The sequence below is a fragment of the Eublepharis macularius genome, chromosome 18 (assembly GCF_028583425.1).
Source record: "Eublepharis macularius isolate TG4126 chromosome 18, MPM_Emac_v1.0, whole genome shotgun sequence".
Taxonomy (NCBI): Eukaryota; Metazoa; Chordata; class Lepidosauria; order Squamata; family Eublepharidae; genus Eublepharis; species Eublepharis macularius.
In genome coordinates, this window is record NC_072807.1 from 27,286,539 (window position 1) to 27,311,218 (window position 24,680).

Sequence of the window (24,680 nt, forward strand, 5' to 3'; positions counted from 1 at the left end):
TTCCTAAGCATTAAGTATAATTAGATACCATGGGAAGAATCTCAGTTAGACTAATCTTTAGTACACAGTGCTGACAGCATTGAAGTATCTCTCCATTTTGGGTTTTGTTTTTGTTTTTTGCTAAAGAAACAAGGAGACATTCTTGTGATTATGGTTATATTGTGCCTTTCTTCCCTGCAACTCGGTGCTTTTTGTGCGCTCTTCACATTAGGGTCAAGCCAGATGTGTAGCGTTCCCCAGACTCAACTCTGGTTCCCTGCAGCCACACAGCAGCTGTGGGGAATGGCTGTTAAGAAATAAAGGATAGCCCAAACAGCCTAAAAACACTATCATGGAGGAAGGAAGAACTTCTGCCTACCCCCCAAGCAGTTTCCCCATGTCAAAATAATGGGGGAGGGAAGAAGGTTTCCCTGTTTTTACTGCTCTACATGCACAGAATATGACATGTAGAGCAGCAAAAACAGACACCCACCCCTGCGCTTGCTATTTTGGAAAATGACTTGAAAAAGGAGGCTTGGTGGTGTTCTGAGGTCTTTTTGGTTCCCCTTTATTTTTTAGCAGCCATTCCTCACAGCTGCTGAGTGGCTGCGGTAACCCGAGTTGGGTCTGGGAAACCTGGACCCAAATCTTTAAAAACTTGCACATCTAGCTTGACCCTAATGTGAACAGCTGTTATCCCAGAAGTTCTGGAAGGCAGGAAACTGCCATTGTATTTATTTATGCATTTTTGCTCCATCCTTCCTTATTTAATGTTGCTTTCCAAGGTCTATAGCCTGGAATATTGATTCTAGCAAATGCCTAACAAACAGAAAAGGTTAAAATGTAAGAACAACCACTAAGGCACTAAGAGCAGCAATGAGGAGGCCGCAGAGGAGTTAAAATAAGAACAAAATAACAATACATGACAGTAAAACAGTGGCAAATGAACACAATCTAAAGCAGGTAAAACAGAACAAAGAAGTCTTCTGTTTGTTCTGGAAGGTCAACAAATATGGTGCCAGGTGAATTCTGTCCTGTAAAGCAAGTCTTCATTGTGACAGAAACCTGTCCCTTTCCTTACCAAGGGGCAGTAGGGTGGTCTCTGGCTACTGTGAAGATGGACAGTCAGTTGTTGCCACACATTACATATAAGCTAAGGCCCTGTTCTTTCAATGTCCTTAATTACCCTGTATACAGAAATAACTTTGCAGCCCTCATACACCTGAATAGCAGCAGCTCGCACAATTGCCACGTTCATATGCATACAGTAGCAGGAGAACTAACAATCTTTCTCGTGTCTGTGTTGCATATTCATTTCCCCCTTTTTTTGTCTTATTTGCAGGCGCTCAGATAAGGATCGGTATTAGTGGCCAGGAGGGGAGGCAAGCTGTTTCTGAACAGTGGTTACTCTTTTGCTCAGTTCAGATACCTCCAGAGGCTCTAGCTTGTTCATGGCAGGTGGTCCTATTTCCGGATGTGCATGTTCCTGTGTTATTTCTTCTACAAAAACGTTGCCTTCACTCTGGTGCACTTCTGGTTTGGTTTCTTTCTGTGGCCTTTCAGCTCAGGTAGACTCTTGGTGTTTTGTCTGTCAAGCTGCAGAACAGAGTGGGTCTTATGTATATTAGTGGACACTATTTTTACTGGTTGCCTGTTTTTGCTAGACTATAGAAAAGAATTCCAGAGGGGTAGTTGTATTCCTCTGTAGCAGCAAACTTTAGCAACATCTAAAATTGAGCAATACTTAAAATAAACCCAAGCAGCAGTATGCTCTACAACTGTGCACGCACACACACCCACAATCCAGCATGTGAATAAGTGAACCAAACCAACCAATGTATCTAATCAGAAGCCACAAATATTAAGTCAGGAAGGTGGGTGAAAAAGTTTTCACCCAGTACCAAAAGCTGGATAAACTTGGTGCGATGCAAGCTGGCACAGGAAAGAAGATCCCCAACGTAGGCCACCACTGGTTAAACTGGCCTAGAACCAGTATAAGTTTCTAGATAGTCTCCTTTTCTCTCTCCTTCTGGATTTGGCAGGGACGTATTATCAACTGCTTGAGGAAATACATTCAACTGAGTTTCAAGACAGAGACACAAACATTTTTTGCTTGATAAAACAATTGTCAATTGGTTGACAATGTGTCATTGTCAAACCTACAGTGTATCGAGGAAAATCTTTCTTAATACAATGTGGAAACAATTATCCTGTCAGTGAGTATGTGCATTTAAAAAGTATATTAAAACTTACAGTGAAGAGCTTTTTGAAAAGGGCACACGAGTACTTGTCTGGTCTTAAAGATTTTGATAACATTGTGGATTCTGATTATCATTGGAAGAGTCCTCTAACCCACCCAGTGTTATTCCACAGAGTAGTTGACTAATGCAGTGGCTGGCTAATGTTTCAAGAGGAATACTTGCTGTTCAACTCTGTTCATTTCTCTAGTACATTTTTACTAATTGTCTAAACCAGAAACAGATGAGCGAGGCACCTCCTATTTATATAGTAATGCTATTTCTTAAGACAACATGTTTATAAATACCATTACAGCTTTAGGAATGTAAAGATATAAGTAACAATGACTTTTACAAGACAGATTCTTAGGAGGTCTTTCTGACAGGACGGAATGTTTATCAGAGAATATAAAAAAATATTATCTCTATGGGCTTATCAGCTGGGCCCCAACTTACCTAGGCACCAGGAAGAATTAGGTGTAAATCCAAATTGACGTTTTCGAAATTATTTTGTTCATCCTGCTCTTTCCTTGGGCCTGCTCAAATTTTTATGTTTTAAGCAACGTTCAAGTTCAAGACCAACAAGATTTCCAGGGTACAAGCTTTCAACATCCAACAAAGGAGTTTTGATTTTCGAAAGTTTATACCCTAAAAGTCTTTCTGGTCTTTAAGGTGATACTGGACTTGAATATTTCTCTTCTACTGCAGCCCAACATGGCTGTTCACCTCGAATTATTTTTTTAGGGAGCACTGTTTGACACTGAATTTTTGCATCTTCACAGAGTGAAAGCAATGAATGAATTAGCTTCTAATGTGTTATTTGGTCACGATACATTCCTGACAACAAAGGATAATGATGATAACAACCCTAATTGAATTATTTTTGCAGACTGTTTATGACCAATAGTTTATCACCCTCTTCAACATTGTGTTTACCTCTTTGCCTGTGCTAGCAATGGGATTGTTTGACCCAGGTACACACTTGGATATTCCAAATTAACAAACAATAAGGAGATCTAGAGGAGTGAAGGACTGGCCCTTTTAACGTACCAGGAGAATTTCCAGTGGGTCAGGTGAGCTTGATCTCATCAGATCTTAGAAGCTAAGCAGGGTTGGCCTTGGTTACTAATTGGATGGGAGACTTGCAACGAAGACCAGGGTTGCAGAGGCAGGCAATGGCAAACCATCTCTGTTAGTCTCTTGCCATGAAACCCCACCAAGGGTCACCATAAGTCAGCTATGACTTAAGGGCACTCTCCACCACCAAGGGGACAGGACATTTTTGCCCTGACCTGGATATCCCAGGAGAGTCTGATCTTGTCAGATGTCAGAAGCTAAGCACGGTCGGCCTTGGTTTGTAATTAGATGGGAGACCTCCAATGAAGACCAGGGTTGCAGAGGCAGGCAATGGCAAACCGGTCTCTTGCCATGAAAACCCCATCAGGGGTCACCATAAGTAAACTCTGACTTGAGGGCTCTCTCCACCACCACCACTATCCTGGAGGGCTGCTGGCGGATGGGGCCAGCCAGTGGCAGCGGTCATAGGTGCATTTGCTGCCTCCTGTGTGACTGCCAGCTAGCGTTTTGGACATGACTGTTGGAGGCACAGGCGGATGTGTTGGGCGAGTCTATGCCCTTTGCTGTTGTTGCCATGTCTCAGGTCTGGGCCAAGCAGTGCCTGCAGGCCTACCCAGCAGCATAAGGGCTGCTGTCAGCTTGACTTGCATCTGAGGCATGTTAACATCCAAATTGCCCCTGACTGACTCAAAATTATCCAGTATTCTGTAACTTAACTAGGGTTGCCAGCTGTCAGGAGTCTGGGGTGGGGTGGGGGGAACAATGGAGTGCCGTCTTGTTGATAGCATGATGTCATTTCTGGGGCGACCTCTACTTGAGACTTGGGTAGACTCAGAATAAAGCGTCTTCCTGTGAACATGTCCACCACTCAAGTTAACACTTTGGTGAATGTCTGTTTTTGCAGAATGTGAAGGAACAGGATTGTCTTGATTTTCCAAAGCTGTATGAGCCCGGGCAACTAAACCTTTGGTTCAACAAGCACAGATTTTTCATCTGCATAGCACATGGAATCTACACCTCTGTTGTTCTGTTCTTCATCCCGTACGGTGTATTTTATGACTGCTGGAGAAGATGGGAAACATATTGCTGACTACCAATCTTTTGCTGTCACTGTTGCAACCTCTTTGATAATACTAGTCAGTGTTAAGGTAAAAAAAAAAAATCACCAAAGCCAGGAGATTCTCATTGTGTTTTTCCCCCCTAAACATATTTCTGCAACATTTTATTTTTCTGAATCTAGTCCAGTTCCTTTAGAGACACGGTTTCTTAAAAATGCATCCGGTTAGTTATAATATTAAAATCAGAATACGCAATTGATATTTTCCATGATTATAGCTTCTTGTATTCTTTTTAAATCTGGCAAAAATTGCTTATCATGAAGAGGAAATGCCTTTGAGATTTTAAGAACGTTTTAAAGCCATGTCTTTAATTCAGATAAGATGATTTACAGCTTTGACATCCTAAAACATTGCCAAACATTTAAGTGTTTTGTATATTAATATCTAATATAAAGCTTACTTGAAAAATTCTGCTAATTACATTTTTACGGACTGCAGCTAAACTTTCCCCCTCCCTTCCTCCTGCTCCCAGATTCTTAGTTTTGGTATTGTCTGGTTCTCACTAAGGTGATGAACCTGTTCTAGCTGTATTACTTTAGAGGCAGGTGGAAGCTTACAGGATTAAATATGCCTCCATATTTATTTGTTTGTTTGTTTACTTCAAACTTTTATTTTGCCCTCCCCACAAGCGGGCTCAGGGTGGATTACAACTGTTTAAAACACATCAATAATTTATATATAAAAACGATAAAAACATTTCAATATCCAAACCGCACAACATAAGAGACAGTACTGTAACTAGGGAGCAGCATCAATGTATGCTAATTTAAAACAGGATGGTGGACACCCCTAATAGGGAGGGGTTCAAGTCTTTCAAGTTCCCTCCTTTTTGGCTGGCAGAGGCTTAGCCCAACCTCAACCATACACCTGGCGGAACATCTCCATCTTGCAGGCCTGGCAAAAAGATAACAAATCCTGCCAGGTCCTAGTCTCATTAGACAGAGAGTTCCACCAGGTTGGAGCCAGGACTGAAAAAGCCCTGGCTCTGATTGAGGTCAAGCGGGCCTCCCTGGGGCCAGGGACCACCAATAGTTGTTTTTCTCCTGATCGAAGTGGCCTCTGGGGTACATATGGGGGTACATACATACATACATACGGGGTACATACAAAGAGCTCCTGCATACAGAAATCTACCATGTCAGGGACATCATCCTTGCAACTGATTTCTTTATAGAGGAATTCAGACGTATGAAATGGTTTATTTGAAATGGTACTGCTGAGACGAAAGTGATCTGAATCACTGTTAATGTTACAAATAAGCCTACATCTTTATTTCTTTGCATTAACAGATTGCCTTGGATACCAGTTATTGAACAGGAATCAATCATTTCTTCATCTGGAGAAGTAGCACTGAATATTTTGCAGCTCTCTTTGCAATGCAAAGTGATGGAATTTTTGATCTGTTTCCAGACCATTTCCCTTTTGTAGGTGAGTCTATAATTGCTTGTATAATGACTGGCCATATGAACTTTCTACTGCTTGACAAAAATGATGTATTCTCTAGCAAGAACATAAAGCAATAATGAGGCTCTTAAGACAATAACCAGTGTGAAACTGAAAATTTGCTTCTCAGCAGATCTTTATTTGCTTATATCACCCAGGAAGATATATAATCTAATATATATTGGATTATAATTACAGCAAGGTGGCTTGGTCAGTCTCCTATATTATAATTAAATAGGAGTCCAGGCAATCCTTAAAGACTAACAACATTTATTATAGCTTAAGCTTTTTTAAAGTCAGAGCTTATATCACTAGTTGCATGGAACCATTTTGTTAGTCTACTGGACTCCGGTTGTTTCATGCCGGATTATGCCACGTTAGCCACATAATAACCCCCGCTAAGGAGAGTAAGGCTAAAAAATAACAATCTCTCAAATCCACTAAGGGAATTTCATGGCAGAGTGGAGTTCTGAACACATCTTCCAAGTCCAGTAGTTTTCTTTCGACTAGTTCTGTGTGTCTGCCTGGTTAACTTATAACCCACTCTTACTCCAAGGACTGTAGGTGGATAACAATAATTATTCTACTGTATCCCTGGCCATCAAAAGTCAGTTTAAATTAAAAACATCTCCTCCTCCTTCCAGAAGTCCTTCAGGCCTGGACTTTGTCTCCCTCCCCAAAGAAAGAGAATTCCAAAGTGGAGAGGGAGCAATTAAGAAGGTGCAAGCCCCTGCAGACCAGATTTCCAGTAATATTGCACACAGTATGCTCAGGATAGCATTCTCTATTGGAAGATGTTATTGACAATTTTTTTTTAAAAAAAGAATAACCTGCCAAGAGTTGCTATGCCCTGGATAGAATGTGCAAGAGTTTGGGGATGACTCTTCTTTCACAAAGCAGATCTGGTAGCCAAAACTAAGTAGTAGGAAACATGAATATACATATGCATATACATTTAATAATGGTGCTTCTTGTACTCTGAAGGCTTGAGTTAAGCGTGTTTATGCAAATAAAAATAGCTGGGGCCCATGAGAAACCCTCCAGGGAAGCAATACCTGCCATTATTTAACCTTGGACAAGGCTTCCTAAGCAGCCTCCAACTCCTCTTTGCTTATGTGTTCTATGTTTCCACTCAGACTTTGATCATTACAAGACTAGAAAAGTGTGTATTCACCACCTCCCAAGACAAACAGAAGAACTTTGAGTGGTCCAGCCAATTATGCAAACAGTATATTGTTCACAGAAATCATGACTAAGCAGGGTCACTGTTGAACACTGAGTCCGATCCAGCTTCTGTTGAGTTGGGATGGGGGTGGGGGATTAAAGTGAACAAGGCAGACTTGAATGTTAAAGGGTAAAGGAGAGCGCTGCATGACCTACTTGCTTGTAAGGAACTTGCTTATCTGGTTGACAGCACGTGGGCTAAGTACCCACCTGCAGTCTCAGGGTTAGAACGTTTATTTATGATTTATTTGTTCAGAAAATGTATATACCACCTCTCCAGAGAGGTGCTTGAGGCCCTAGTTTTATTTTGTTCTATGTATGTATTTATTAATGAGAGGGAAGGTGGCATGATCTCGTCAGATCTTGAAAGCTAAGCAAGGTCGGTACTTGGATGGGCAACCACCAAGGAAGACTCTGCAGAGGAAGGCACTGGCAAACCCCCTCTGCTGCTCACTTGCCTTGACAACCCCTTTCTGAGAGCCAAGCTACAAGTGACGAATGACACTTGCCTGGCAAGTGAACAGACTCACGTGTATTCCTCCACTTGATCAGCTGGAGTGCAAGTGAATGGCAAGTGAACAGGGAGGAATACACGTGAGTCTGTTCACTTGCCAGGCAAGTGTCATTCGTCACTTGTAGCTTGGCTCTGAGGTTGCCACACATACACTGCGACTGGATAGCACATATATACACATTTATTTATATCTCACTCAGACGCTCAAGGTGGATTACAGAATATGAAACAATGTAGTCTGACAGTTTATGACAAACCATGAACAATGCAATCGGTCTAGGATTACAGAGTTAAAAAACAATGCGAACAACAAATTGTCTAAGTCTGGGATACTAAACAATGCAGAAAGCGGGATGGCAATGGTAGAAAACACTGCCATAAAAGCAAGATAATACTTAATATACAAGACTACAAACCTATTCCATTTTAATAGGCACCCCCCTGAACAGTTCCATTCTACTACTGTTGTTATCCCTTTATAAAAATGTCCTTCCTGACACCCTAATCAAAATACAGTTCTCTTAGGTAAGCCTTGAAAATTAAATTGGTTTTTTAAAATGCACATTGATCGTGTATGTATGTGCTCTTCTGTGTTTCTTCATATGTTTTTAAACAAGAGAGTCTGGCTGTTCCAATGAAATAGAACAATAAGTAATTATGAGGAGTCTGACAAGGGAAGAAGCGCAGAGCACGTCGTTTTTCCTGTCCTGGGTATTCCTCATTGCCAGCGCACCATATATATCATCCTCTAGAATCTGTGTGGTATATTAAATGATCTCATATTTTTAGATGTTGCCAAAGGATACTGTCATTTATTTATTTGCTTTTTTTCTTAAGTAAGTGTTTTCTGTATGGCTGGAAAAATCAAAAGAACTTTGGAACGAGAAACATATGGTTAATCTAAAGTATCAAAAGATAACTTGGCATGTCCTGCAACTGTAAACTTAGCATCCACTCCACTCCCCCCGCCCAGTCCTATCAAAAATGTTTTGCTCTCCTGTGCTAATAGGAAATGCTTGGAGCTCTCTGGGCCAGTTAAATGTCTGGCTTGTCATTTTCTTGACTACTGTGGTTTTGGTTGTTCCTGTGATAATATTTCGTTTTATGATGGTGGATTTAAGTCCTATGCTGAGTGATCAGGTATGGCTTGTTCTTTCAGTGCAATTGTATATTCTTAAAAAAAAAAATCCATACCCTTAATATATCCTCATCAAACCGTTTTGAGTTGACGGGCGTTGGGGGCAGGATACCTGTTTGCCTTGGCAAACTTCACAATCGGCTCCTGCAAAAACATCATCAGTTTTGTACAGTTGAATGTGCAGATAGCTGGAAACTCTGTTCTGTTACACAGGTTATTTGTGAGCTGAGCTGGGGTGCCATGGCACCTCTGCCTTTGTGCTGAGGCGTCTGAAACCATGTCCAAGCTCTTGTGCACCACATACTCCAATTCAAAAAGCTATTTACTGCTCTTAACTTTTTTTTATGGTCCAAGCATTACAGCCAGGAGCTCTCCTTACTGCTGCCATCTCAACAGCAGGGAAACCTTTGCCTGTTGGTGCACAAAAGGTAATTGATTGGCAAAAGTAGCAACAATACAGAAGCACTACAGGAAGTAAGTATCTAATTAAAAGGAACACTTCCCTTTGTAGGGATTTACAGTAGACCATGGTTCAACTATAGCTCTGCCGTCCAAGCTAGTCTTTCTTGAAAAACTGCTGCAGGGAGGCCAGGGGAGAGCATTTCATGATGTCTCTGGAAGTCGGGCAGTCAGTGTTCTACACAGCCCTTTTGGATTCAAGTACAGGGAAGTGATTTTACTGAGCATAATCCCTCTAGAGAAGAGCGAGCATGTGACAACGGCCAGATGATCATGCTTTTCCCGAGCAGAGCAGCTCTTGATTTTTCTGTTCATCTTCACTCTCACTTCATGAACATCAATGTGGGGATGTTCCCAGGATCATTTTGCAAACTCTGAATATAAGTTGACATTTCATGCTCATTATTTTACATAGGCCACTTCAGGATGGCGAGAAGAATTTGGGACATACATTGGAAGTTGTAACTTAAACACCCTTTAACATTCGGAAAGTGTACAGGTACAGAGTTGTTGGTGGTCTTTTTGCCCTTGTTCTTACTTGTAATGGAAAAAAAAATAAGTGACTTGACAAGGGCATGGTTGAATTCAGTTGTGAACAGCCCCTTTCTAGGTTTCAGTTTAGACTTCAGTTGTGAACAGCCCTGTTCTAGGTTTCAGTGTAGCATTTGAAAAAATCCCAGAAGATTCTGTCTTCTCAATATGACTTGGAATTATCACATATGTTTTTATTTTACAGACCACTGAGAGCTCTAACCTGTATTTGTGTTTGGGGGTCCTCCCTGCCCAACTCATAAAGAAACATATAGATCTTACACATCCATATAACTAAGATCTCAAAATGAGCCAGATTTTGCAATGTGAAAATGATCCCTGATATCATTATAAGCTTTTGCGAGGCGGGGGGGGGGGGGGTTGGTTTTTTGCCTAAGGTACAGCTCTTGCATTGAGCTAAAAAGAAACAGAAACCCTTACAAAGATATATGCAGCAGACGCACAGCGCTAGCTCACGAAGGTCTGCGTATGCGTTTTGCTCATCTAGAGGGCTATGGGGAACTCATAACATCTGGAAAAAATATGTACATCAATCTGCATTCAGTATCAGGGATGGGTAAAGCTATGCAGAATAAACGGATGGAGAACTTGCGTAAGAGAACACTGGACACTGTGAGCTGTTATGGATATGAAAAGCCTGTTGTGTGAGACACTGAGTCCGTAAGTCTGTGAAATGAGTTTGCTTGTACACGTGTGGCCATGATCTTGGCTACCTTTTGGTCCCTTTCTCTTGAAATGAAAATCAGCCAAAAATGATGGTAACTCTCTATAGTTGGTGGTGGTATGATGAGGATATCATTATCGTTGGTGTGTTATAGTTGGCCTATAGCTTCTGGCTATGAGGTCTTGTAAGTCTGGTAGAGCTTCCTGCAAAAACTTATTTGAACAGAGTTGCTAGTGGGAGTATGCCACTTCTTGTTCGCTTACCAAACTACCAGCTGCAGCCCACTCACCAGATTGAACCAGCTTTGCATTAACAAAGACAGGGACTTAATTGTATTGAAGTTCAAGCACTTGACTTTCTATTTCTCTGATGCTCTTAATTCAAGAATGTTTGTCTGAAGGGGGAAACACCAGGAATGTGGAAAACATCACCTGCTCAATGTCCGTCTGTGTATATGATTGCTTGAAATGACATGGAATCTTGCAGGGTGGGGGGGAAGATGACAGTCCTATGTGTGATAAACCAGGAAGACATGGCAGAAGTAGCAGATGGATACAGGTAGGATCGCCAGCCTCTACGTGGAGCCTGGAGATCTCCCAGAATTACAACTAATCTCCAGGTGATGGAGATCATTTCCTCCAGAGAAAATGGCTGCTTTGGGGGGAGGGGGTGGACTCTATGGCATTATACCCCACTGAGCTCCACCCCCTCCCCAAACTCCACCCTCCCTAGAGTCCAATCCCCCCAAATCTCCAAGAATTTACCATCCTGGAGCTGGCAGCCCTAAATACTGGTGCCTGTGTGGGTCAAAATTGGTTCATTTGCAACTGCATAGATGTCATTAACCCTGCTTACACCGGAATTTGATCCGCAATATTTTGCTGAAGATACCAGAGAGATTTCAGCCACACAGCATGTCAGATTTTCTTTTCCTAATTAAGTGACACCCCAATATATGTGACAAGCTCTTGACTAATTCTGTGAGTGACAAATCTCTTTATAATCTATGGAGAATCTGTACATAATTGTTCACTTTTTATTTAGGTTATCTACTCCATATTTTCTACAAATACAGTGTTTATATAGTGTTTATACATACAAGCACCTTGTGTGAGTGTCTTTCGGTCTTCTGTTGCATCTTGGTTTAGTGGTTATCATAAGGGAATCTCGAGGCTCCTTTGAAATTTATCAAGGCATCCGCAGTGAAAAGATCCATAATGAGGACATGTTTGACCACTATGACCAGTTTCCTCTGGGAACGCAGAACCACAGATACTCTCTCAGCTCATGCTGCCCTCTAGTGAGGCTCAGTGGGTACAGCCTCATGCCCTGCAAGGAACACCCTCAAATCCAATTACATGTGCAATAGTTCCAGTCTCCCCTTCAAGAAGACAAGAATGCGGCTTGCAGACTTTGAGCTCATCTATCATGCTTTGAAACCTCTTTTTCTCACACCTCACCTTTCCTTTTCCTACTGAACATCCAGTGTAATCAAGATTTCCCAGGAACTCCAAAGCTTACCTACTATTTTCTGACAATTTGGTCGGTCCTACTATGAACTGGTATTGCTTTATTGCTTTGTTTGTTTATTGCTTTTCCCCCCTACTGGACCGGCTACTTACAGTCCCGGTGTTTACATAAAAATGTAAAGTGGGAATGTAACAGATGGGCATATTGTATCCATGTCAGAGAATCAAGATTGGCAGCAGTGCCCTGTTACAAAGGCAAGTTTGTCGACGAATATACTCAACTTAAGCAGCTCCCTGGAAATGAGTCTTGTCATTTCTTTCCCTTATTTCTGTCCTTTCTTTCCCCCAATTGCAAAACCCAGAACGTAACTTTTTAAAAACAAGTTTTGGTTCTTTCATTTGTTTAAAGCATTTTCGCCCCGCTTCTTCCATAGCACTTAAACCAAAAACACCCATGACCCAACTTCAGTAAAATCAGAGTTCATCACAGACAGTCTCATTAAAAACTCCAAAGGCTCAGGCAAACTAGATCATTAGACTCGGCAAACAGATCAGCATCCAAGTCAATTTCTGAAGGCACGCACAATGTAGCTTTGCCAAGCGTTCCGAACCTTGCCAGAAAAGAAGTTCAATGCACCGCCTTGACATATTGTTCCACAAGATGCGGGCCACCATGGAGAAAGCTGTGGTTCTTACCAAAGACGAAGGAACCTCACCAAAAGAGGGAACCACTAATAGGAGGCACTGTGCAAACCTGACCACGTGTGTATCACACATGTATTGGATAACACTATTTGCAGCACAGCTATCTTTCCTTGACGCTGCTGTAGCTACTGGGCTCTGAGGACCACGTCACACATAATGGTTTCCTGGCACACAGAAAATCGCTTTGTAGGGAAAACACACGTCCATTGCCTTTTCTGAAGTGCAGTGTGTTTATTTTGCTGCAAGTGTGCAGATCGAGATGCCAAGTGTCTTGGGCACTTTCTGATCCATGTGCTTCACAGCAAAAACAAATATTTCAAAAATAGTGGTCTGCATGGTTTTTCTCCCACCCCTCACTGACATGATCAAATCTTCACTCAGCTATAATCTTCACTGTGTCACCTTGGGCCAGTCACCTGTCAGCCTAAACTACCTCCTGGAAGGTGCAATGAGGAAAGGGAGAATGATGTATGCTGTCCCGAACCCCTTAAAAGGAAAAATGGAGCTGATACTAGACAACCTCAACAGGAATTAAATTTGGAAACTGATTTGTTCTTAGAACCTGCATCTTTCTTTGGGAATTTCTCATTATTGGCTAACTTCTCTTCATAGAATGGATATAGATAAGACATTTTTATGTGTGTGAAGGCAGTATTTTATGTCCAGATGAGCTCTCGTTCTCATGTTACAAAAACCTGAGACAGGCACACTTCTGTAATCTGCAGTTGGCAAGGAGTAGCAACAAAGTATACTTAAAAATAAAGATATATTGTTTTTTAGAAATGAGGTGTGCCTATCCATGCCTTTGTATGCTTTCCCTATTGAAAGTATATTTAGTATGCATATTGAATATTAAGGAGCTATGTTAAGGAGTTGAATATTAAGGACAACTATTACAATGCCACCCTAAACAGAGTTACGCCGTTTTAAGGCCATTTATTTATTTTGAAAAATTATTTATTTATTTGGAAAAGTAAGCCGCCTCTCCAGAAACCTGTTTGAGGTGGCTTACTACTAAAACAATGAAACAAAACCATTAAAAGTTAGACCTTAAAAACAAAACAAGACCGTTAAAACATGCCAAAACCAAGGAATATAAGTAGCGTAAAACAAACATCAAGCAGTCTAAAATGAAATAGTCTCCTCAGCCAAGAAGCATACCATAAAGTAAGCTAAACCCTTAGTTAAAAGACCTGGGTAAAAAGGAATCTTTTGGCTGGCTGGTGAAAATTAAGTAAGGTCAGCCGCAGGCATTAGCCTCAGGGGTGAAGAAGGCATTCGAAGGGCAAGGCATAACCACCAAAACTGAAATTGAAAGGTATAACTCAGAGTCTCTCTACGCAAGACATCAGACACATGAAGAACACGTGTTGGGAGATGCAATGTTAGTTGGGAAGGGTAATTTAAAAAGACAGGGCTGGTGGCAGGGCAAAGGCTTTGCTATACACTGGAGCTGTGTGAAGGGGCTGTGAAATATCAGGAGGGAAACTTCAACCCATTGTAATCTCTCCAGGTCTAAAGCCAGCTCTGGAAAGCAGCTCCAGCCCGTTTCCATTCCTCGTTGCCCTCTGATTGCGATCCCACACAGTTTTCGACTGGAGAGGTGAAACTGACAGAGCCTTCCAAAGATGAAATTAACAAACCCTCTGAGGAGCTATCTCCGCCAGCTCTGTCTTTTAAAATTATGCTTCCTGGCTAGCATTGACAAACACGTGCTGAGGCTTCTCGTGTAGAGAGACTTTCAGTTTAGGATTACCCTGTTGGTCTCCCTGAAAAAGATGCGATGGTTTCCCTGTGCAAATGCTGCTGTCCTGAGCTTGATGCCCTGCTCATTTTTATCCCACTTCTTTAGTAAATGGCTTGACTGTCAATATCTTGTCTTTAGATCACCTTGTTCACTTATCATCTGCTGTGACCAACAACACAGGCAGAGAAAGCCTGCCATCTGCAAATCCTTTAACTGGGTTGCAATTCCAGTGGCTTTCATCAGCATGGTGGTGAGTAGATCATTTCATCAACACTCCCCCCCCCCTTTTATTGCTAATCGCAGTCGAGGAGGAGCTGTTTGGATTGGCAAAAAAAAAGAAAGAAAACCCTTCAGGGGAGGAATAAAACCTTTTCTCCCTCTATGTGGCCTAGGTTTAAATCAAGCCCCAATGCGGCTTCTGTTGGCATTTTTAAAATGCTGGCAAGATCTGATTGCAGATCTACCAGTGCTTTGTTGTTGTTGTTGTTGTTGTTTTTACTTTTTACAACTTTATTGTAATGAAAGATTAGTTTTCATCCACGTTGACAGTCTGTAGACTTTTGAAAGTGGTAACTGGTGAAAAGAAGAAAGGGCGATCTGCCATCAACGAGGTGGTCACTTGGGAGTATACTATCAACATTCATATGCGGATCCATGGCGTGGGTTTCAAGAAGCGAGCTCCATGGGCTCTCAAGGAAATCCATAAATTTGCAATGAAGGAGTTGGGGACACCTGATGTACGCATTGATACTCGCTTGAAAAAAGCTGTCTGGGCAAAAGGCATAAGGAGTGTTCCTTACCGCGTCCAGTGCTTTGTTTGTTCTGATCTTCACCTTTTCCATATCTGGCTGCAGCACCAATCTATCATCAAACAGGGGTAAAAGCCTCATGTTACAAACCTTACCTTTCCAGACTTTTTTTGTCATTTTTGGTGATCCTAATTCGAAGTCTACCGTTTATCACTTTCAACGTCACAATTGGCATTTCTATAAGATTTGTAGTGTTTCTTCATCCAGATGTTTTTGTTTCAAGGCAGCATTTTTCATCCCATTCCTTTTGGGGATTTTACTCCTCTTTTTAAAAAAAGATTTATAAGAAGACTTTGTTCTGTTTTAATTTCTAAAACAGACAGGTAATAACCCCTCCATAGTTTGCCAGGCAGTACTGGCCATTGCTTAAGTTCCTTTCTAAATTCAAACATTAAAAGACAAGGTTATGTTGTTTATCTACCAATGGGGGATTCAAAGGTACTGCAGTCATTATGCGCTTATCCCATACAGATGATAATCAGAGTTCCTCCTGGCACTTTGAAGTCTAGTTAAGCCTCATTCTCTAGTGCTTCTATTGTCTGCATACCAGGACACACAAATAACCTGACAGTTAAGTAATTCCTGGAAATATTCTCTTGCAAGACTACATCAGAACACAAAAGTCTCCCTCAAGTAGAGTTGGATCGTTGTTCTGTCATGGTCCGTCTTGTCTACTCTGCAGCAGCTGTCCAGGGTCTCAGCTAGAGGTCCTTCACATCACTTATTACCAGATCCTTTAAACTGGAGATTCCATGGATTGAATCTGGGATCCCCAGCATGCAGAACAAACGCTCAACTAATGAGCCATGGCCCCTGTAAGAAGTTTTGAGTCACTGTTTGGTCTTGCGACCATCTCAAGGTGATGTTTTATGGTGACATGTTGAGGCTGCGTAGGGAGGCTGAGAAGAATATAGTTGAGGGCATTGGTCCATGGCCTGCAGTGGTTGGAATAGGTGCATTAGTTGTAACTGGTCACTGTATCCTTTCTACCTTGAGAGATATTAAGTCTGACATGCATCAGAAGGATTTAGTTGTCAATGTCAGGACTGGTAGGTGATGTGATAGGTGACTCAGCATGCCTTGGACATTGTGGGAGAGTGCTTCATGTCTCTCTGTGTTAATTTCCTGATTAGCAAGTTTCTTCTCTTTGGCTAAGGTAGTAATACCTCCTGACTCCTTTCCCTGTCTTCACTGAAAGAGTTTCTCTTTCCAAGAAGGAGGATGCACCTTTTTGGAGCTTCAGCCATGAGGGCCTGATCCACATACTCACTTGCAAGTATGATGCTGAATTAGTTGGTCATGCCCAATAGGGGAAGTTTACGTTTAGATTAGGATTCTTTCTTCTGTCTTCTATAAGAAAACACTCTGAATGGAATCTTCCTCAATAAATGTAAGTTCTATCTTTTCTACAATTTAATTGCCTGAAGATTAATTACTATATGTTGAGGGGAGAAGCTTTTGTCTGGGTGATTCTGCTACCAAATGAAATATAATTATTTCTAATAGTAGGTTGAAGTGTATCTGGGGTATAACTTTGGGGTACAAAGTTTCAGGTAGGTAGCTGCATTGGTCATTGAAGAGCAAGATTTCAGTCCAGAGTATAAGTTTTCAAGAGTTGGCCTTCCAACCAAGGAGAAATCTGTAAGGAAGTGATAGGGTGGTAAAGGAAGTGAGCAGGTTCTTTGTCATTTCCTCCAAGGAACTTGGGATGGCCCATCTGGACTTTTCCTCATCACATCTTAAGTTGCCAAGTGACCCTGGGTCATCCTGTGAGCTACATATGTATCTATTCTTAATGCTGTAAATTGCTTAATGTTGTAAATTGGTACAGAAAGAACAGCCAGTGCATGTGATAAAAACATAACAACGTGTCATAGGAAATACTTTATCTGCATATTAATCACAGTAAGAAAAAGTCTTGCAAGTGAGCTGCAGATGTTTTCTTAATAAGCAGTGATGTTGGTTTGACCCTTTTATTATTTTAGATGATAGAATTTTACAAGATAATTAATTACTGCATAAGAATCACATCCAATCACATTTCTGCCATGAGACTGTACAGTACTATAGGCAGGATGTGGTTGTACAAAGTGGATTATTCATTTGTCCTTGGCAATGCCTGTGTCCAAACCCTTTGAATAAACGCTATAAAAAATTAAAATGTAGTGTTTATATTATTACCCAATTGATCACATTTCCTCTGTAACCTGGAGTATATGTCCCAACCCCCCCCCACCCTCGTAAACAGCGGGGTAGGTGTTCACTGGCTGAGAGGATCAGCACTAAATTACTTTGCGACAATTCCAATGCCTACAAAATACTATTATCCAAAGATCTATTTGCTAACAATTTTTCAGTTGTAAAAATATAATAAAGATGCAGAATGCTAGTGGGGGGGGGAATTAACTTTGGTGTATTGCCACTGTCTGTGCCCATTTATGAATGCAGAAATAGCTAGCATTGCATATGCTCTCCACTAGTCCATATGATACTCTTTTGTTACCTGTGCGCAGAAGGATGCGGTGTGGGTTTCTAGGATGTGAAAAGCAGCAGTGGCTCTATGCTTGTTTTTCACAGATAGCCTGCTCCCATAGAGGAGTAGGCATACACATCACTTCTTCTGCACAAGTGACCCCATGCAGGAGACCAAACGTATCCCAGAATAGGTTATCTTACTCTGGAATAGCACAATTACCTTTCAAATGCTTAGGAGATTTGAGCAGCTCTACTCAGAAATCAGTCCCATTTTTTTCTATAGAGATTACTCCCAGGAAAGTATTCTTGAAAAGTCCAGCCTTTGCCAATCATCAGGGGTTTTGTAAAGTTTTCCCAGTCAAAACTCAGCACCTGGATAACAAACAGAGGTGGCCCTGTTGTGTACGTCTATTTAAATTATAGTAATGATGTGTATATTTATAGTAACAATGTGTACATTTGTATCTATGAAGGTAAATTAGTGTATGTAATCTTGCCTCTTGTCACCATTAGTTCATCCTTGCATCCTACCACCAGTCTGCTTCCTTGTGTGAGTGGGCTCTTGTTTATAGTACTATTTTGCTTAACCAAGGCACTCACGGTCCTCTATAGAAACAGCACCTAAAGGCCTAGTCCTCCTTCATGTGAAGTACCAGAAGGTTGAAATCTCCATTGTGGCAAGGAGACTCGGAAATGTCAGGGCTGTGGGCAACTTTCCAGCAGGCCCTGTCACTGCCAGAGTCTCCATGCCGTCAGTGTCTAGTGGAATGTGCCTGCTGTGGGATCACATGGCACCTATTTATAGACCACACGAACACCCTCCTTCCTTCAGCCAGCAAACTGGTAACGTGAAGGTCATTACACCGGCAGTCCCCTGGGCTGTCCTTTGGTGTTTCATGGGGGACAGAGCAATCTCCGAAGGACACCCGTCTCAGGTTAGTCTCACACTAATGCTTGTTTCCGCACTGCTTTAGTCATTCCTCAAACCCTGAAACTTCTTTTCCTTGTGTGTGCAGAGCAATCTGGTCCCTGTCTGTTGTTCTACCCTAAGAGAGCCTGGCCTGTTGTCAGCCGAGCGGCTATGAAAAGTGAAAACGAGGGTTGATATATCCCATTCAACACTGGAGAAAAGCTAAGCCTGCTTTAAAACACATCTCCAACTAAGGGGAAAGGGAAAGAGAGCGGACCTTCCCATCCTTAAAGGAGACATGCAAAGCTCAGTTTGAGTTGGGGGAGACCAAGAGAAGGCTAATTCCCAGAAATATATACTGTGGACAATTAGGGTTGCCAACCTCTCGGCAGGGCCTGGGGATAGCCTGGAACTACAAAGGATCTCCAGCCTACAGAGATCAGTTCCCCTGGAGAAAATGGCTGCTTTGGAGGGTGGTCTCTATGGCATTATACCATGTAAGCATTGCAGCAAAGATGTGAAAGTAACAGTACCACGTTCCTAATGTATCTCAAGGCAAGCTTTTATGGGATTGGGGGAGCATGCAAACACGTGCGGACACTTTTGCATGCAGTGTACTATATTTGTATTCCAAAATTCTACAGTCTGTAGAAAAGCCATGCTGGTTTGCAAACAACCACGTGCAAAATGGCCAGTGCATGAATTAAGAACCTTTTAACCAACATTGCGAAGCACTGAACAGTTAACCTAAGCCCAACAGAAATTGCTCCTCAAATCGGCCCCAAATCTAACAGGTGCCTCTGCTCTGCAGTGAGGTGGAGCAGGAAGAGTATTTTGCCACACAATTTTATTCATTCATTCATTTTATTTTATTCAGGGTGGATAAATGCTAGGGGTCATAGACTGAATAATAAAATTAAACCAATTTACAAAATCAAGAACTATGTGCTCTAATGCACAATGAACATCATAATGAAATGAAGAAAAGAAAAAAAAAACTTGGGTCCATGTAGAATTCTGTTAGTCCAACTGCTTTTCATGGACATCTACTCTCATTTTGTTCTAAAATGAAGGACTAGAGGAAAAGTGCCTCAGATTGGCCATTGTAACAATTTAACTCCCTTGTTAAACGGACGTACAGCAAACCCTTCCAAAAATAACGTTGACAACTATAGTCTTTAGTTCAGTTTGTCAGATGTGGCTTCCTGTTCAGATTTTCATCAAAAGTTTAGGGTTGGGAAATTCCTGTATTGTGGGTGGAGCTTGGGGAAGGCGGGGTTTGGGGAAGGGAGGGACCTCGGGGGGATATAATGCCGTAGAGTTCACCCTTCAAAGCAGCCATTTTCTCCAGGGAAACTGATCTCTGTCATCTGGAGATCATTGTAATTCCGAGAGATCTCCAGGCTCCACCTGGAAAATAGTAACTCTACCCAAGTTCAATGGTCTCCAAATCATGCTTGTTGCTGAAAAGATGTCCTTGACATTTCTTTTCTTCCTTGACAGATCTTAAAATTTGTGAAAATGTCCATCCCTACACAAGAGGAAATTGGGTGTCATGTGCTTTTGTAACATCAGTACTCTGTCATTTGGGCTGGAATCCTTTTTAAAGCTGCAGTCCTTTCAAGCCATAGTAAAGATGTATTTGAGAGATTTCCACCCACCCCCTGCTGTGGTGGGAACTCCATGCTTTCATTTCATTTGCGTTGTGTTTCTGAATTTGGATAGTTTGAAGAAAAATAACTATGCTGACCTTCAGAATAAAAATGGAGGGGAATTTAACGGCAAGCCATGTGCCCAATTTGTTTGTAATTTGGAATATATTTCAATTCTGGCCAAAGTCCATGCAATTCTTTAGCTTTCATTTTCATGGTTTATGAAAGTCCTGGGTGTTGTCCTTCAGACAGTTGGAAGATGGGTCCGAGACACTGTGCAAAAAGCAGGAGAAAAAATGTGGAGAATTCATCACATATCGGGCTTTTAGGCTGGCCAACTATTCGCGGCTTCTGCTTCTGGAATCAAACCTCAGTACCTTGGTTCACCGTCTGACAATTTCAAAGATGCACATATTTACAGAGTGACTCTCAAGCATTCGTGATTTTGTAGTTCTGTTGCATAATGTGAATTGAATACATTGACCAATTCGAGTCTAATAAAACCATATTTTATACTTATAGGGCAACTGGACCAATATCAGGGGCTTTGTTCTTGGAACTGTGGACAATGGCAGGTTTGGTACGATGTGTTACCAGCTGGTCGCTGCCCTCCCTTCTTACTGTAAATGTTAGGATATTTCAACCATCAGGCGGGCAACGCTCTTTTAAAACTTTTCCTACCTTGTGGAGTGAACAAGCAGCAAAAGGTAAAGTTGCACACTTCAAATAGAAAGACTCTTTCCGTACTAATGATAAGAAAACAGAAAGCACCTATTTTGTGGGAGAACACAGGGTAGAATGTACATCTTGGTTTTGTTAGAGTTTCTCTAAAATTAAATTAAAGCTATTTTGAAGAATACTTGAGAATGAACATCCCTCCTGTGCAATCTTCATGAGCAGAAAGTGTATTTGCAGCGTACACTTCTTCAAACAGCTTCCTATGTAATGAGTTTCCTAAGTTATGGGTGGTTGCTTCTTGCTTGTTCAGTAGCCCTAAGTTCAAAAAACCAGATCAAGATAGTTCTGAAATGGCAGGTACTCCATTTTGGGGAAGACTGACCAATGGTTTAAAACAACATCCCCATTATTTAAAAGACAGAAGCAGCCTCACTGATGTCAGTGGTGTAGGTTGTAGATCAAGATGGGTATCCTTGTTAGTCTGTCTGTAGCAGTAGAAAAGAGCAAGAGCCCAGTAGCACCTATAAGACTAACAAAATTTTTCGTAGGGCAGGGCTTTTTTTCAGCAGAAATGCGGTGGAACAGAGTTCCGGCACCTCTTGAAAACGGTCACATGGCCGGTGGCCCCGCCCCCTGATCTCCAGCAGCACAGAGGGCAATCTAAACTCCCCTCTGGAGATCAGGGGGCGGGGCCACCAGCCATGTGACCGTTTTTGCCAAGGGCGATTTAAACTTTAAAAAACTCCCTCCTTGTTCCAGCTGACCCAAAGTGATATCATTGTGCGGTCCTGAGTTCCATCACTGAGTTCCACCACCTCTTTTCCCAGAAAAAAAGCCCTGTGGTAGGGTATGAACTTTTATGAGTCACAGCTCACTTCTTCAGGTGGTGAGGGTCAACAGGGATAAATGGATTGTACAATTGCGCTATTTTTTAAAAAAGACTTGCTTGTTCAGCTGATGTTGGTAATGCCACACCCCCATTCCACAAAATGTTGCACAGTAAAAATTTTGTTTTCCCTGTAATTTATCTTGATCATTCTTTCATTCTCTTTCTTGAGTTACTCACAGAGCAATCCTATGCAAAGCAGCAATTGGTGGTATCTCCGCATAAGATTGCACTGTCCCAATGAGAAGGTACCCACTTTTATTTTCATTGCCTCTTTGATCATTTTAATGTCAACCATGCCTGACCCCAACTCTTGTTAACATGATGGGATAATATGACTGCTGTGTTGAATCATTTGCCACACCTTCTGGAGTTTCCAAGCGAGGCTTGAACAGGTAGTTTTTATAGCAAGTTGCTAGTACCATAAGCATCAAGCTGGTATTCTCACTCGGATGTAGGAAAGAGTCTCTTAACCAGTAGCAGTCACACATTAGAATCCAATGAAGGAACTTGTGGGCTCAGAAGAGGTAGGTGGGGCAACCTTTTGTCTCACTGCCCAGTTAGAGAGAGAGAGAGAGAGAATGATCAACTCAGTGTGTAGCATCCTGGCTTTATTCATATACTGCATTTTTAACATGTACTCAAAGCTGTTTCCAAACATACAGGTATTACCATAAACATTTAAACCAGCAACTTTTAATTAATGTATCTTACACTTTTCCCCCCTGAGGATCAACCAAGGTTATACTTCCCCACACGTTTCTAGCCTGCCCATTCCAAAGGGATTTTCTTGGCTGCCTATTCCTTGAGAAATTCCCAAGTATGAGCTGAAACGTGGTGTCAGGACTGTAAGCAGCTGCTGTTGTGATGAGCACAGCACACACTCTCTTTCGTGTTAAAAATGCATAGTGATTGAACATTAAGTTTGGCTGCTTAAAAGATCAAGCAATACTTCATACATTTTAGGGATGCACTCCCTATACAGCAATAGTAGTGTCGTTAGAGGAAAATATTGTCCATATGCAGTATGCTATATCAGAAAGATGAATGAGACTTTAACAACGATGTCCTAAGCAGAGTTAACAGCCATAGAAGACCATTGACTTCAATGGACTTAGAAAGGTGCTTATAATTGCATTGTGAATGCAACTCTGTAAAGTAAGTTTTTCTTACTGACTGGTTAGGCATAACTTACAGCCATAGAATAAAAGCATGTACGCATGGTGTGAGTATCATGTTAAGAATGGCTGATTATTTCTGTCTTTGTAAAACTTAACCAGTGAGTAAAGAAATCTAGACAGTGCCTCCATCAGCCAACTCCAGACATTGCACAGGTTATCAGCTTGTGAATCTCATTCAGATGGTATGGTGCGTAATGAAACATGCACGAGAGAAGCTGCCAAAGCTGACATCAAAGGAAAAATTCATACTGTTTTATTGGGAAGCCATGCTCCAAGTGTTCTGCTGCCAACTGGTACGCCGCCCTCATGGGGAGGGTGTTTTCTATAGCTCTGCTTTTAGAAGACAGGTGAACCTTTTGGGGCCCCATGTATCTGCTCAGCCTCAAGAATGGGGCAGGATGTTTAGCATGTCTGATGAATTTCTTTCTTACAGACAAAGCTGTGTGTTCTTTAGAGGTTTTTTTTTTTAAAAAAAATTCAGCTCGCAAGCACCTGGAAAAGGGTGGATTCTCTGATGGTATAAATGATGCCGATTGCTATGAATTCATTTGCATTAATTATTACTCACTGCTGACTGTTTTGCTAGCCATGGGGGAAGGGCACCTTGCAGGTCACTGAAGTCACTACCAACTACTCGCCAATTTCAACTGGTCTTGTCTCCACATTTGGAAGCATGAATACAAGGACAAGACATTTAAGCAAAATAAACATTAAAAGTATGTAGAAGCTGAAATTTTTTAGCTGCTGCCATATTTTGTGGTGTTCCTGCACTCCTATGTAATCTCCTGAATAGTTTTGATATGGATACTATGGACACAGAATATAATGGGCTACTGGTTAACTTTAGTGAAGGCTGTTTCACTTTACTGGCTTTGGAGACTGATCTTCATTTTGGAAAGATCATCACTTTCATAATTCTGATGTCTGAACTGTGGTTAAAAATCCTTTCAGTCTGAAATAGATTAAACTTGCCAGATTTTTAACTGACCTGTTCCTGTCCCTTTAAACAGAGGGCAAACATGCTGTAATTAAGTAAGTGAAACTTTTTGCAACTGCTTTACAAAACTAATTTCAAAACCTACAGCAAAACCCCATAAAACAGATCATCTTCAAATTAAATAAAAAATAATCTGACCCATAAACTCAATGGAAAGACCTTCGAATAAAACTGCTTTCCAGTTTCCCAAAAGCCAATAGGGAGGATGTTTTCTGGCAGGCTGTTACTAGGTTAAAATCAATAACTGGAAATGCCCGTTAATTGGGCCATATCCAATCTCATGCTTGCATGGGAGGGGAGGGGGCAGAGAAATCAAGACCTGTTCGGAGAAGCATATATTGGCCTCCGCTTGACGTTTCCTTTGTGCGCAACTCAGGAAAACATTTACCTAAAGTCCCACCTATGAATGCTTTCAACAACACCTTCCTTTTTCTGAATTTATTTGGTTAAAATCTCGCACTTGCACCATACAGGGAGGTCCAGGACTCTTGCCAGTTGATACAATTCATCTTCTTCCACTGCTCATTCCTGCCCCACCCTGCTGTCTTTACTACAGCTTTTCAGGTGGCCAAAGAACAGCAGTTGCCCATCTGCCAATTCAGGTAGCTGGTATTCTGTTGCAGGAGGGTCTTTTTAAAGGGCCAGCATCTCTTTCCCACCTGTAGTCTGCCACAGAGATTAATGCCTTTTTGAAAATAGCAGCTCTTCTCTGTTTCTCATTAGCAGCCAGTTCACATATCTTGGAAAGAATGCTGGAAGCCATTAC

The 24,680-nt window shown here is 41.6% G+C and overlaps 2 protein-coding genes across 2 annotated transcripts in view; both read left to right on the top strand.

Annotated features, from left to right (window-relative positions):
* Positions 1-15,207, top strand: part of ATP8B4 (ATPase phospholipid transporting 8B4 (putative)) — a 74,683-nt gene extending 59,476 nt beyond the window's left edge. The window contains 11 exon segments of the mRNA XM_055002298.1: positions 1,322-1,371; positions 1,373-1,525; positions 1,527-1,547; positions 3,106-3,186; positions 4,195-4,352; positions 4,354-4,441; positions 5,701-5,839; positions 8,602-8,732; positions 10,119-10,214; positions 10,216-10,353; positions 14,857-15,207. Coding sequence (XP_054858273.1) covers positions 1,322-1,371; positions 1,373-1,525; positions 1,527-1,547; positions 3,106-3,186; positions 4,195-4,352; positions 4,354-4,441; positions 5,701-5,839; positions 8,602-8,732; positions 10,119-10,214; positions 10,216-10,353; positions 14,857-15,207 — 1,406 coding nt within the window.
* Positions 15,208-18,451: 3,244 nt separating this feature from the next.
* The window catches only part of LOC129345769 (NAD(P) transhydrogenase, mitochondrial-like), a 65,651-nt gene continuing 59,422 nt past the window's right edge, over positions 18,452-24,680 (top strand). Inside the window, exons 1-2 of the mRNA XM_055002998.1 lie at positions 18,452-18,545; positions 20,695-20,879. Coding sequence (XP_054858973.1) covers positions 20,741-20,879 — 139 coding nt within the window. The 5' untranslated portion in view covers positions 18,452-18,545; positions 20,695-20,740. The remainder of the gene's footprint in view (positions 18,546-20,694; positions 20,880-24,680) is intronic.